At 37.8% G+C, this 14,668-nt stretch overlaps 1 protein-coding gene across 3 annotated transcripts in view; it reads right to left on the bottom strand.

Moving 5' to 3' along the window:
• Positions 1-14,380, bottom strand: part of LOC149200427 (calcium-dependent mitochondrial ATP-magnesium/phosphate carrier protein 2-like) — a 64,482-nt gene extending 50,102 nt beyond the window's left edge. The window contains exons 1-2 of one of the 3 annotated variants that reach the window (XM_089402737.1): positions 13,948-14,380; positions 12,697-13,191 (exon numbers count right to left, since the gene is read on the bottom strand). In XM_089402737.1, the coding sequence (XP_089258863.1) occupies positions 12,697-13,162 (466 nt within the window). In that variant the 5' untranslated portion in view covers positions 13,163-13,191; positions 13,948-14,380. The other 2 variants (XM_089402736.1, XM_089402735.1) reach the window with 2 other exon arrangements.
• Between the last annotated feature and the right edge of the window lie 288 nt (positions 14,381-14,668).

The raw sequence follows: 14,668 nt of genomic DNA, 5'->3' as shown, positions 1-14,668 counted from the left end.
AAGAAAAGTACCACAAAATGCAAAAGATGGTCGGGACAAAAACATTTAGCACTTGGGCAAAAGCCAATACATGAGCTCTACCCCATCATCATGGCCATCACCCTGGTTCCTACAGGTTCTATGAGCCTTCTTCATCATATAAGGAAGCCATGATTGTCCCAACCCCTGGTGGGTGATGAAACGCCCCACCTTAAAAGGGGGATTTCACTGCTATATCTTACACATCATGCTCTAACCCTTGAGCACCGAGCAATCAATCAAAGAAAAATCATAAAAAGCCAAAAGGCATAAAAGAAGGATGGAAAAATCAAGGTCGGGGCACCTCATGTACCATGATTTCTCCCTCCTATACATTATAAACCCAAGTGTGGGCTTCCCTCTTATTAGCTACCCTTGCACCGCAGCATGTGACCCAGGGTTGTCCTTTCTCATACCCTACTTCATTCACCATATTTGTCACATGCCACCACCTTTTGAAGGATGTACCTTGAATATTATCCCTTTTAGAAGTAGAAACCACCTAATAGAGTACTTGGTTAACCCCATTTGGAGTTTAGGTGACATTGGCACATCCTGAAGCCCATTATGGAAGGGCAAACCATTATGAAGTCCCCACCTGTGGTCCATGATTAGGTAAGCTCATTTACTCGATTTCTCTAATGACTTGTTGTATTGGAAGCTAAGTTACCAGGATTCGGATACGGATCCGGATCCGCTAGTTTTTTGAAAATCCAAGATCTGGATATGGCAAGGATACATCACGTACAAAAAAAATAAAATATAATAATATTTTTTAAAATTTTAAAAAGCACTTTAGAGTTCAAAAATCAAATACTCCATTGAACCATCAAACACTTTTAGAACCGAAACCATTAGATATATTATCAATATGAACACTGAAATGATGCATCATCTGTCATACAAAGTAACAAAAAGGATCATGATATCATAAATGATAATAGTAAATACATTTACATATCTTCAAATGGATCTCTATCTTCTGCATATTGCAACTCTACATCATGAATAGATGATGGGGTCCTGGAATGTAGGAAGTTGCATCAGTAGGCTGGATTGGTGGTGGAACAATATCCTCAAGTAGGTTGAGGTGAGTCATGGCATTTAGTGTCAGGTTCAAGTTAGAGATCTCAGACTCCACATCCCACATCCTGCTCGGACCTCTTTATACTCTGGTTCAACATGTGATAGAAGACGGAGGTTGGAATGAACATAAACAAGATCCTCAGCCTTTGCCGCTCCCAACCTGTTTCGCTTCACTGAATGGATGAAGCCATATGTACTCCAATTCCTCTCAGCTGATGAGGAACTAGCAACCTGTGATAATAACTTGGTAGCTAAAGTAGAGAGATGAATGTTATCCCCACCATGGAAGCCCCACCAAGTAATAGGATTAAGATGTCCTCGATCGTCCATAGCTACTGGCTCTGAAAAGCTACCTGTAGACTGTACAAACCCTCCAAATTCTTGGCGGACTTCCATTGCAACTCCCATATCTCTATAAATTTTCGTTAAAGCTGTTTTGTATCCTTGTACCACTTCTGAATCCTTGTTTGGCGTTGTTCTACCTGGTAAAGACAAAACTTTGGAACGATAGTACTTAGGGTGCAATGCATATGCCAGAAGGTGTAATGGTGTGGTCATTTTGTTCCACCTTTCTGTAACTATGTCCTTCACTAAATAATAGAATGTTTCATCAGGGTCATTTTCACTTGCTCTGATAATTTCCCTTATCCTCTCCAACATACTATCAATGTTTTCATAATCTTCGCCCAAGCAAGGTGTATCTGTATCAAATGCCCTGATCAAGGTCAAGATTGGTTCAGTGAACCGTAGAAGGTATTGGACCTTGTCCCACCATGCATCATCAAGAATGATGGACTTGATTTTTTGCCCTCTATCAGAAGTGGAAGTCCTCCATGATTCCCAAAGAGGGTCAATGACCATTGCTTGTAATACTTGTCTCACCTCCACAAGCCTCTTTATGACAAGAGTGTGGGAGGCAAAACGAGTTTCAGCAACCTACAAGTTTCAAAAAGTACAAAAGTCAAATCTCAAATTGAAATGAGAAATCATATATAAATTTGCAATTAAAAGAATTTTCAATACAAATAAGATTGATTAAAAGAAAATACCTTTAGTAGCTCCAACTTTGCAAAACCTCTATAAATGGCCTGGGACATTGAATGATTGGTTATAAACATTTGGATTTCTTTCGCTGCTACATATATTTCATTAATCCATTCAATCTCACCAATCTTGGCAAGCATAAGGTTCAATGAATGTACTGCATATGGAGTCCAAAAGATGTGATCATATTGACCCTCCACAATCAAACTTGTGCATTGTCCGTAATGACTTGGACAACATTATGTGGCCCCACACTTTCTATTGCCTCAATAAGAATTGTGGATATGAAAGATGCATCTTTCTCTATTCCACTGCAATCAACAGCCTTCAAAAACATTGCCCCTTGGGGGCATACTGCAACAATGTTAATTAATGGACGGTTTCTTTGATCTCTCCATCCATCAGAAATGATGGACACCCGTGTTTCTGCCCATGTATCCCGGATTGCCTGTAGTTGTCTATCCACAGATTGTTTCTCTGATGCCAACAAAGTAGTGTGGACCTTTTCATATCCACGGCTTTTGTACCCTTTCGGCGCTTCATTAACTGCTTTAATCATTTGTTGTCAATAAGGGGAATGCACCAAATTGAATGCTAGCCCATTTGCATAGATGCAACGAGCTACATGTTCATCAGCTATCTCTCTACCTTGATTATTGAATGTTGCTTCAAGAGGGCCTAGAGTGGACCTTTTATTAGTTGTGGCAGTAGGCCTAAATGGCAATGGAGGCCTAGTTGTAGAGCTTTGCACAGGGTATTTTCCCTTAGCATGCTTCCTATCAGCAACGTCTTGCAAAGATGCATAGAATTGCATTTTTCCAGGACTCAAACCTTTGCCAAGTTTGCCATTTGCATCTTTTGGCCTGGTGCATACTTGCACCCCTGTGTTAGTTTGCCCAATGAGATGGGCCTTCACTCTAGTATATGAACCATTTTTTATATCTTGGCATTCATTGCACTTCCACTTAAATGAACCACCTCCGGGATTTTTTCCAATAATCTCCACATACTGCCATAGAGGAGATTTTGGGTCTGTCTTGATGATTTCCCCTTTCACTTTGCTCGCGCTATGATGGCTCCATAATGATATACAGATTACGTTACTCACTACTGCATATAAAATTCAAAATATAACGTATTAAAATTTAATAATTATCCATACACAATTTGAATTAAATAACATATATATATCAATACACAATTTGAATTAAATAACATATATATATATATATACAAAAACTAAAATATATATGAAATTTTAATATTCATGTGAAAGCTACGTATATATATTATTATTATAATATATTATATTATGTATATATCAAATTGAAATATCAATACATAAAAACTAAAATATATATGATTTGAATTTCTTTTCAATGTTCATTTGAAAGGTCCATTTATATATATATATATATATATTTCAAATTATCAATACATAAAAAAAGGCGGAATAAACATAATGGCACAGAATGGGTAAACCGTAAACGCTGATAATAACCGGTTTTCAAAACAGGTTGCTAGTTCAAAACAGGTTTTCAAAAAAATTAACCGGTTATCGTTTCTAAATAATGCGGCTGTCGTTATAAATTATAAATGCGGCTGTGGTTATAACTTATCGTTTCTACATTATAAATTATAAAACGCTGCTGTGGTTATCGTTTATAAATAGTGCGGTTGTAGTTATATAAAAAAATGCGGCCGTGGGAAAGATTTCAGGCTTCAGCGCATTGAAATGGCGGTAATATAAAAAAATTAAAATACCTTGCGCAGTTTATTGGTCCAGCCGACACACACGTTGAAACTTGAACCTGAACCTGAACAGCCCTGAACGACAAACGCTGGGCCCTGAAGAAGCGCTGAAAGTGAAAGGCTGAAAGCTAAATGACAAACGCTGGGCCCGGAAGGAATATGCTGAACGCTAAACGCCAAACACTGAAAGCCTGTTCTGTTCTGTTCCGCCTGTTGGGTGCACTGCCGACCAAATAGGGACCACCTAACTTTAACTAGCATAAAAAGCGAAAACCCTAAACTCCAACGCATACACCCATTTTAATTTTTAACTTTTTCGGGGTTCAGAATTTGGGCAATAGTTATGCGGGTTCCGGCTTTATAATAGAAATACGTTTCTGGCGAGGAGGAGCCGTTTCCAAAAAAGCACATCCGCCACCTGTCGTATTTGAGCCGTATTCTTGCGTATCCGTATCCGGATCCGGATCAGATCCGAGGATACGGAGATCTTTACACCTATGCTGCCGGATCCGGTAACGTAGACTGGAAGGCTAAGGGATGCATTGGATCTTATGCAGGATTGCAGATGGTTTCCATTTGGGGTTTAGTCTCCCTATACGGGGTCCTAATCCTCTAGAGGGTTACATTGGCACATGTAGGGTGAGCGTTGAGAGCCATGGGCCTCCACAGTAGCAAATTTCACTCCATGGATCCCCACAGCGATTCAGAGATTGCTCGTGGTTCACTTATTGGAGCGTGAGGGGGGGGGGGGGCACTCCCCTGCAACCCTGACACAATTAGTTGATGGAGGTATCAAACTAGATCTTTTATCTAAGTTGGTGCAAAGTGTCAAACTAGTCCTTTTACCTCATAGCCTAGCTTTAAGTATTTGATGGTGGCAAACAAGCTCATTCATTTTGCAATGCTCCATGACTCCATCAACCCCTAGATTGATAGGCATTGGTCCCTCATCATTTCATTAACCTGTTTCCCTCTTCCTCCATTCTCTTTTTCTTCCATATCCCTTTCCGTACTTCCACCCCCTTCCATATATACTACAAAAACCATACATTTTGTTAAGGCTTACTCTTCTCATATCACCTAAAACCCCCACTCCATGGCCTTAACAATCTTATTTGAGGATATCCCACTTGAGTTAGAGAAGAGCCAAACAAAAGAGAGAGGAAGAACCAATGTTGCATAAAGCGAGAACGAAGCAAGTATGTTTTTTTGGAAGAAAAGCATCAGAACCGTCATTTCCCAAAAATCTTCGAAAGAGAAGTGTTCTAGAAGACTCTCTCTCTCTCTCTCTCTCTCTCTCTCTCTATATATATATATATATATATATATATATATATATATATCATTGCATTTATATTCAAAAAACATCGAAAATGCCAAATTAGTTGTAGAATATATCAAAGCATGCATATTGTACACAAATCAAGATAGAAACGACATCCATAGTACATTAATGAGCAGTAATTCGAGCATCAACCATCTAGAAACTAGATTCTTCTCCTTTTGTCTAGCCTTTGCTTCTACCTCAATTCTCTAGGGATATTAGTTAGCATTGCCAAATTTTGATCAAACTACCTAATCCAAGCCTTAAAATATGGTAGAAAAAGCTTAACATGCCTGATCAATGATTTTGACTTGAGTGCATGATACATTTTTGCTAAGGCCATAACAAAGGAGTTCAACAATCAACACCACCAACATTGGGGTACATATAGGGCATGGTGCTCTCAATTAAATGCCAATCACATACCCTCATACATGATATAATCTAATGAAATGCCACAATCCCATCGATCCTGAAATCCTGAAAAATGTTAAGTTTGTTGAATTTTGAATGAGATATGAAATTTTATTTTCTCCATATGAAGTTTGATGATGCTGGAACCACTCTCCAACATCGTAAGTCATTTCATGATAATGTTAAAAATTTAAGGAAAGGAATAAAAATGAAAGATAAAGGAGAATGTTACAAATTTCTAGAATTCCAAATAATAAGTGCCTTGTAGAACCATGTCAGTGCTTTTCGTAATCGCGTGGGGAGCGTGGCGAAATTGTGCTAGAACTGCGGTTCGGCCTGCGGAACTGTCACAATTCCCACAGGTCCAAGAACCTCGATTTTCCAAGCAAAGAGAGATTCCAAAATTCAAGTGCACATTGTCATCCACAATTCACTCATGGATTTGCACATTTCACGTTTTGACTTCTAATCTGTGGGGGTACAACACTAGGAAGAACTACTAAGATGACAATGGCTAACTTTCTAGGTCTACCAAAATCTTGGAGTGTTTTTTCATCATAAATTAGCAGTAGGAAGGATACTCCAACATTTGAACAAATGTGGAATGCATGCAGTCAAGAAGAAGCTAAAATATCATTAGTAAACAACAATAAGAAGGATGAAGAAAACAACAACTCTAATGCCTATTTTTCTCATCACAAGAAGAAGGGGACCTTCAAGAAGTTCAAAGGACCAGAGAAGAAAGTTGACCTATCCAAGATTGAATGTTACAACTGTCATAAGATGGGTCATTACAAAAATCAATGTCCTGAGAATCCAAGGAATAAGAAGAGAGATAGGGAACAAGCAAATATTACCGATGAAGCTCCACCTAAGAAGAACAAGGCTAAAGAATCAGAAGTCAAAGACTTATACTATTAAGTCCTCTCTTACATATCCTTCTTAGTCTTCTATTCTAAGTTTTGTATTGTTTTCCTTTATGTTTTGATTTCTAGAGTTTGTAGGTCTAACATGTCTTGTTAGAACATTTTTGAATTATTTTAATAAGTTGTAGGTGTCCCTCAAAAAGATTGAATTAAGAGGGAGCCTCCACCATTTTACCAAAAGATAAGTATTTTGTTCTTTGTTTCCTCTTTTATGTTTGGTTTCCTCCTCATATCAAGATTTGCTTGTATTGTGTGCTAATAACCTTTTCTTTATATTTTCCTTGGTAGGAAAGATTACAGAATATACAAAGGTTATGGAGGAGACTTCAAAGGATAGACTTGAAGCATGGAATAAGTTCTATTGCAAAGGAAGCCCTTCAAGAATTGATGTCCTACAAGGTTTGTTAAAGAACAATTCAAGGTATGTCTTAAACTACAAGTTTTGTTACAAGGTTCTCTTCATAGAAAAGGTATGTTCATTCTCTTTTGAAATTTGCTTTACATTATTGACATCGTTATGTCTAGGATTTTGAATCTTAAATATTCTTGTTAGGGTGATTATCATTAGATTGAATCTACCCTAGTTAAAAGGGAGTGTTGAAGAATGTAACTAGTGTCGGTCTTCATAATTGTATTTGAGTCATGATGTAATGTCTTTGTCAAAATAAAGAAAAATGAATTTTATTATTAAAGAAATTGACTTAGTAAAGCATGTGTTTCATGCTTGGGTCAATGGTTTATAGGTTTCTAGTGTCCTTATGTCAAGTGTCGCTGTCCATGTCATAATGTAATAGACCCTTCTTGGGCATTGTCAATCAAGAAACAAATTTATTTTGATGCAAATTAGGTCTTCTAGGCCTCCTCCACCAAGTCGGCCTCAAATTGGACAAGTCGGCCTAATTAAATGGCATAATCTCCTATATAAAGGCAACAACTCGACCTCATTTGGAGCACTCACTCAACAAGTTCAATCTGCAATTTTTTGGGACAAGAAAAAGTGTGAAATTCAAGGAACAAGGAGAAAAGGGCTAGTGAAAAAGAATGAAGACTTTGTCAAGCACAAGAAGTCGAAATTTTCTCTCTTTCTCTCACACGTGTGAAGTTGTTGAGTTGCTGGAAGGGTCGTCGAAATTTTCTCTCTTTCTCTCACACGTGTGAAGCTGCTGAGTTGCTAGAAGGGCCGAAACTGCAATCCTGAAGCTGGGCCAAAATTCTGAAGCTAGGGGTCAAAATTTTGGGTTGAAGTTGCATTTGAGAAGCTGACACTTGGTGACTTTGGGAGAGATCATCTATTGGAAGGAAAAGTTGACTTGGTGGAGGAGGAAGCTCTTTTGGCCTAGGGTCTTGGTCTATCTCAACTTGAATTTGCTAGTGGAAGAGTTTGATTGGATTTTCCCCATTGAATGCCTACATCTATTGTCATTGATCTTCGTGTTTTGTTTTGATGATTGCTTGATGAAACAAAGATAAAAGAACATAAGAAAATTAATAAGAACACAAAGATATCATAAATAATTATCAACATAAGAAAATATTTATGCCTTTCTGATTTTGTAATAGGTATGGTCTTTATAATGACATGATGGCTCGATTTTGATATCAAGGTCGATTTCTACATCAGGGCAATGTAATAGTGCGAAAGTGAAAAGAAAACCCAATCTCGACGCCGATGTCGATTAAGAAATCAATTTCAAAAAGATCTTGACTTGATTGAAAATCCATAAGGGAGAGAGGTTAAAAGGAGTAAGCATGGGTACATCAAGAGATCGAGACCGATTCTAAAGTCGGGACTTGTCCACACCAAGTTAGTGAAAGGAGGATTTGATCCAAATATCAGGCCATTCATAAATCGATGGGCTAATCAAGTGGAATAACTGCAAAAGAGACCTGATATGAGGATCAAGCCCAATCTAGAGATCAAGGACAAAAATGGCCTAGGGCATAAAACAAAAGAACCAAAATCGTCTAAGAAATCAAATTCAAGAAAAAATAAATCAACACCTAGCAAATACCACATGAAGACTAGTCTAACTTGCCCAATTGGAAGAAAGAATCAGCGCAAAGGCAATAAAGAACCAAGGTCAATGTGTAACTCCAAAGAAAAAAGCATACTCTGACAAGTGACAAAAGTGGGGCCCCAAGTTTCACCCAAATTTGGGGGCTTGTTGAGGGCTCAACAAAAACAAAGAAAGAATGGTTTGTCCAATTTTTTGTAGTGAAACGGAAGTGAGCCAAATGGGAGAAACAAGAAGAGTATAGTTCAAAGAGGGTTTGGAACCAAAAGTCCATTAAAAAAAAGTAGAATTAACAAGCACCCATTCGACCTACAAAAGATCGCTCCTTTAATATATGACAAAGATAACCCTAAACTATTGTGGGTCACAAAAATGGCTATATCACAGCAGTTGCAATGAAGGTTTTACTTGAAGTTGTAGCCAGTCGAAACAAAACCTTTTGTGCATTTTGTGCACGGGAGTTAAAATATATAGAAAAATGACCCTGCAACAAAAGGCCAGAATAATTAGGTTACAAATGGTTTCAAAAACTAAAAGCACATTTATCTCATAGAAGCCTAATGTGGATGCAGCAGCAAGGATGAAATAGGGGTTTGAGGATTTTACTCAACTAAGAGAAGAGACTTGTGTGGGCAGGGGAGGGGAGAATTTTACAAAGAATTGACTTATGACTGTTTAAGCTTGTATAGTGTTGCTCCTAGTACTTTTTGTCTTCATTTTGTATCTTTAATAATCTGGCTTGTGGCTGTTTAAGCCTATAGTAGTTTGCTCCTCTTATTTTTTGTTTTGATTTTGTATCATGAATCATCACTGATGTATCTAGGATTATATAGAGATTAATATTGTGTCATATAAAACTTTTATACCATGGCAGAAACCAGATGTGGATATATGAATGTATGGTTGCACCTAATTGAATTTCAAATTGAGCGACCGGATTTTACATTGTGTTTATTTGTGATTAACAAATAAACATGATTCATTTATAACAAAATTACCAATGTTTGATATTTTCTAGTCCTTTTCTATACTATGATGAGGGTGGGGGTCCCTATATCCTATTCAGTGTTCCCTGCGGTAGCTTGAAATTTGGGAGGTCTTGACTCTGTACAGCCATCCCCCTCCCTGGGCCTTTGTGAAAAATAGAATTTCTGGAATACATTAAACATATCAATGATGATTCTAAAACTATAAATCAGCAATACATAAACCTTTAATAACAAGATAGAGGTGAATACATAGCAGTTGGCCAGGATCTAGTAAAAAAAAACAATAATAATGTCCATGACTTGCCAAAAGCATACAATGAACCAGGCACTCATTTTACAGGGTTTCTGTCGACGTATATTACATCGAATATGTTGTAACTTCCGTATTAGTCAGGCATACATCATCAGCACCTAGCAAGCACCAATAACTATTTTAGCTGTAGGCTCTTTTTGATACAAAGTTAGAAAGGCTTGACAGGTAAACATCCAATGTTATCAGAACTGAACTGGTTTTGCCAAAACCAGCCAGTTCCAAACTAGTCCATATGCTGATGTATAAACATTATTCTCAAAATTTTAAAAATAAAAATAAAAAAGAACAAAACCCTACTAATTAATGGTAATATTAAAATCTTAAAGTAAAAATTGACATTCTCCTTTATCTTTCTTGTTCTATTATTTTTCTCCTTTATATTTCCTTTTCAACTTTTACTTAAATTTTTAACAATACCAATAGGTATTTCAGGATATTTGAGAATGGTCCCAATCTCACTGGACTTCATATGTAAAAAGTAGAATTTTAGATCCCATTTGGAATTGAGTGGACTTGGCAGTTATCAGAATTTTAGGATTGGCAGGATTGCAACATTTCCTTTGAATTCTATCATTTAGAAGAGTATATAACCAGCTTTAATCAAAAGCACCAGGCCCTATATGTACATACTGGCTGTTGAACTCTTCTATCATGAATCATGATCATAGTAAAAATGTACCCTTCAATCTAGCAAAATCATTAATTAGGCATGTTAAGCTTTTCCTACCCATTTTAGTGCTTGGATTAGGGAGTTTCATCTAAATTGCAGTGTGTTGACGGATGTCCCTTGGGGATCAAGATTCGAGGTAGAGACAAAGGCTAGAGCCTACAGGAGGGGGCAGAGGATGACCCTGATGTTGAGGATCATAATATAGGTAATGATAGTGATGATATGTAGTTACTTGTTGTAGCATGATGGTTTGGCAATCTAAATGCCCGCATTTAGAGTTTTTTTGTCTATGTATTTCAGTTTAGATATGGATTGCACTCAGTGCTATTTTGGTTATATGCACCCTTGCTATGAACTTTTTGTCTATGTATTTCAGTTCAGATATGGATTTCACTCAGTGCTATTTTGGTTATATGCACCCTTGCTATGTTCATGAGAAAACTTTGCATATTTGTGTCTAATAGTTTGGATTCACATGGATGTATATAAACATATATTTTTTAATCAAAATATGAATATTTTATGTACTTTTTGGTCATATGGTTTTTTTTTCCAGTTCATGTCCAGTTCCAGCAGGTTTCCAGTTTTAGGGGTCCACTGGTTCAGTGACCATTCCGGTTCTAATAACACTGGTAACATCCCATCACCATATTTTACTTGATTGCTCGAGCAAAAATAAGTTTCTCAACGGAGACATTAGGCAAATCACAGATCCAGGGAGATAACTCTCTTTTGCCTGTGCTGGCGTTAAAGTGCATCCTTGCTTGACCTGAGGTTTGTCTTCATAGATATTTCAATCAGTTGTAACTTATGACCTTTTCACTTATTGAATAGTAATACTTGTATTGGTTGCATCAGAACCTCAAACCCCAGTAATGGTCAATCTTGTAATTTTAAGTTGAAGCAATGAAGTTGCACCATAACCATAGCCGTGGCATAGTAGACATTGCTCAAGTGATTTGTTCAGCGTTTGGTTAAAACTCTCACCCGCATTTATATGGACAATTTGGCAGATATTTTGACATTAACTTTAAAATTTTGAAGGCTGGAATTTAAGAGAAGCGGACCGAACAACTTAATGCGCACATTGCATGACCTCGGCTTCTCGTAACTCATCATAGATAATCATGTCCAAACTTGTTCACTTGCTTATTGTTTTATAATTAAATGTTTTCTTCCATATATTCATTTGACTCCTGGCTATCCTCATGCTCTAAAATCACCAATTCGCCCCCCATGGCCCTTCTGATTAACCCGTATGAACTATGTACTAGTGGCCCTGACTCCTTACTTTTGCGAATTTATTTTAGCTGCTAAGCATGCCTTTCTGTTTGCTGGTTACTGTAGACTTTGCGATTTCTAAACTATGAATTCTTAACCCATTTCACGTCTCACAAAGGCTCCCGTCACTTTCCAAATAGAGAATCAGAGAATACACCCTATGTGACTTGCACAACAACTTATAGAGTGAGCAATCCTCATAAGACATGCATATATTCCAAGGAACTTGCAACCTGAAGGAGCCTGCACAAGCACCTTTGGTTTTCTTCGTGGACTCCGCAATAAATGACAACTACAGCATCCAATTTTTCACTCTTTCAAAGCAGCAATTGTTTTGCAATATACAAGCTCAAAAAGGATATCCTTCAATTTGAAAGCAGGAAATGACAGTTTAAATCATCCAGGTGATGAAAGGTTTTGGTCTTTCAGTAGGTACATTGGTCACTGGAATTGGAACCTATCATAAATATCAAAGAACAAAACAGTTGGCCTTGCATCGACACGGCAATTAACTGCATTTTGGGAGCAACTATTGCTAGCAAGGATCCTTATACTTTCTGAATTACATACCTACACCAGAAGCAACAAAAATTATCTCCTTGTGACAAAACATAATCAACAATAATGAGCTCTTTGAATAGCAATCAGAGAAACAACTGCCACACAATTCAATTCTTTCTTCAAAACGTTTTCTATCGCCTATATGATGATTTACATGAATTTTGGAAAACAAAGAAGCATCAGATTCAGAATTGAACGGACTTTTGAAAGGGCCCTTCCCTGTTGGAACCTTTACTTATTTGTCCAAATCAACTTTTCAATAAATCCATGCAATTTAGCTCAAAACAATCGACACGGGCTTACCTGCTCTAACGAGTGCTTCCCATAGCTCTTCAGGTAAAATGCAGCCATTGTGTTCCACATCTATCGCCTGAAAAATGCGGTAAAGCTCGAGTTCCTTGTCATCCATATACCGCCGAAACTCCTGGTACTCGACACGACCATCCTGATTAGAATCGCAAACTTGAAGCAGATCCTTGGCATACTTGTATTCGGCCGGTATCCGCAATGCCTGTAGACCCCGCTCAATTTGCGAATTGTCAAGGTGCCCACTGTTCATTGCATCAAAGAAATTAAACAGACTCCGGATCCTCAATTCCCTCTCCTCTTTCGTCTCCCTCAAAGCTAACATAACATGCTCTAAGGACACCTCGCCTGTATTTCTCACAGGATTGCAACATTCGGCCCGACGATTATCCCGCTGTGTCTTTGGCATAGATTCCATTTTGGAGAAGGAAGCAAGGTCAACGGCCTGGCCAGCGCCCGACATGAATTTTCGAGCTTCGATGCTTGCAATTACTAGCAACAAGAAAAGAAATGCTTAAATTAAAATAAGTTGCAGCCAAAAAATACTTTAATTTGCTCAGAAATTGAACTCAAGAAGACCGATCAAACCCTACGTCTTTAAAACCACTCCAATCTTTGCCACAAAAAATATTTTCCCGAAAAAAAAAATCTACCACGATTAACAGACAAAAGTCGATTTCTTGAATTTCTGAATACCGGAAATTGCGACGACCTGCAACTAGAAATGCTTAAGATTTGCTCGGAAATTGAAATCCTCTGGTTGATCAAACCCTATCTATTTACTTCACCAGACAGCCAGAAATGCTCAAATATCCTCAGAAATTAATCTCCCGGACCGATCAATCCATGCACCTTTAATTAACTACAAACAGCCCAGAAAAGACTTAATTGGCTGGCAAATTCAAATCCTAGGGCCCATGTCTTTAATTCACGAGATATGCTCAAAATTTGCCAAGAAGATGAAATATGGGGCCGATCAAACCTCGTATCTTTAATTCAATACGAACTACCAGAAAAAAAATAGTACTAAACTTGTTCGGAAATTGAAATCGTAGGGCCGATCAAACCCTACATACTCCAGTCACCGCACACAACCAAGAAAACTCATATTCGCTCGGAAATTTAAATCGTAGGGCCGATCAAACCCTATATCACTAATTCACAACCATGAAAATCGGACCCTGTATCTTTATTTCACTGGAAGGCAAATATTTTCTGAATTTCTTCTCATCAGCTGAATTAACTCACAGAATTGCTGGTCTGTTTTCTTTCTTCAGAGCAATTGACAAATTGACAAACAGACAGACTGGGGAACATATATTCCCTCCTTCAAGTCCACGCGTGAGATCTACTTCCCCAATTTGACTGACGAAAAAGACTTTGAATTCCCGAAGTCGTGCAGCGTCCGGGGATCGAATCTTCTACGGGGCCCCGGGACGCTTCGTGGAATATTCTGTTAATTTCTCATACCTAATTCCAATCAGTAGATCGGCATATTAGTCCAGAGGCATATGTGCTTCGTCTGATGACGGAAATCAATACGCCTCTGCAAGGAACAGGAACCCGACGCGCATAACTTCGAAGGATCCAAGCTTCCCGAGAGGGGATATATTCATTGAATATATCCCTGCTCCGTCCTCTGCCGAGCCCATATGGACTTGAGTGGAGTGGGCGAGATTCGATCGCGTTCATTTGAAATATTTTGCACTTTAATTGGTAGCCACACGTAATCCTCTTCTCCTCCCTCCGAGCGCTCCCACGTATGCATTTTATTTTATTTAAAATTTAAAACAAAATATCTTGCTGTTTTTTTAATATATTTTTTTTTAATTATTTGTATTACCGCTATTTATCTACCACTTGTCGATGTCTTTTTGGTGATCACAATTCGATCGATTAGAATCATAATTTCTTTTCCGTGTTCGTGTTAAATGACCAGGATGGTGGGTAATGAAATATTAAAAAAATA

Source organism: Pinus tabuliformis, chromosome 2_1, assembly GCF_031772625.1.
Source record: "Pinus tabuliformis cultivar Carrire ecotype Pingquan chromosome 2_1, CPIR1, whole genome shotgun sequence".
Taxonomy (NCBI): domain Eukaryota; kingdom Viridiplantae; phylum Streptophyta; class Pinopsida; order Pinales; family Pinaceae; genus Pinus; species Pinus tabuliformis.
Note: the sequence above shows the minus strand (reverse complement) of the source record. Positions and strands in the feature narration are given on the sequence as shown.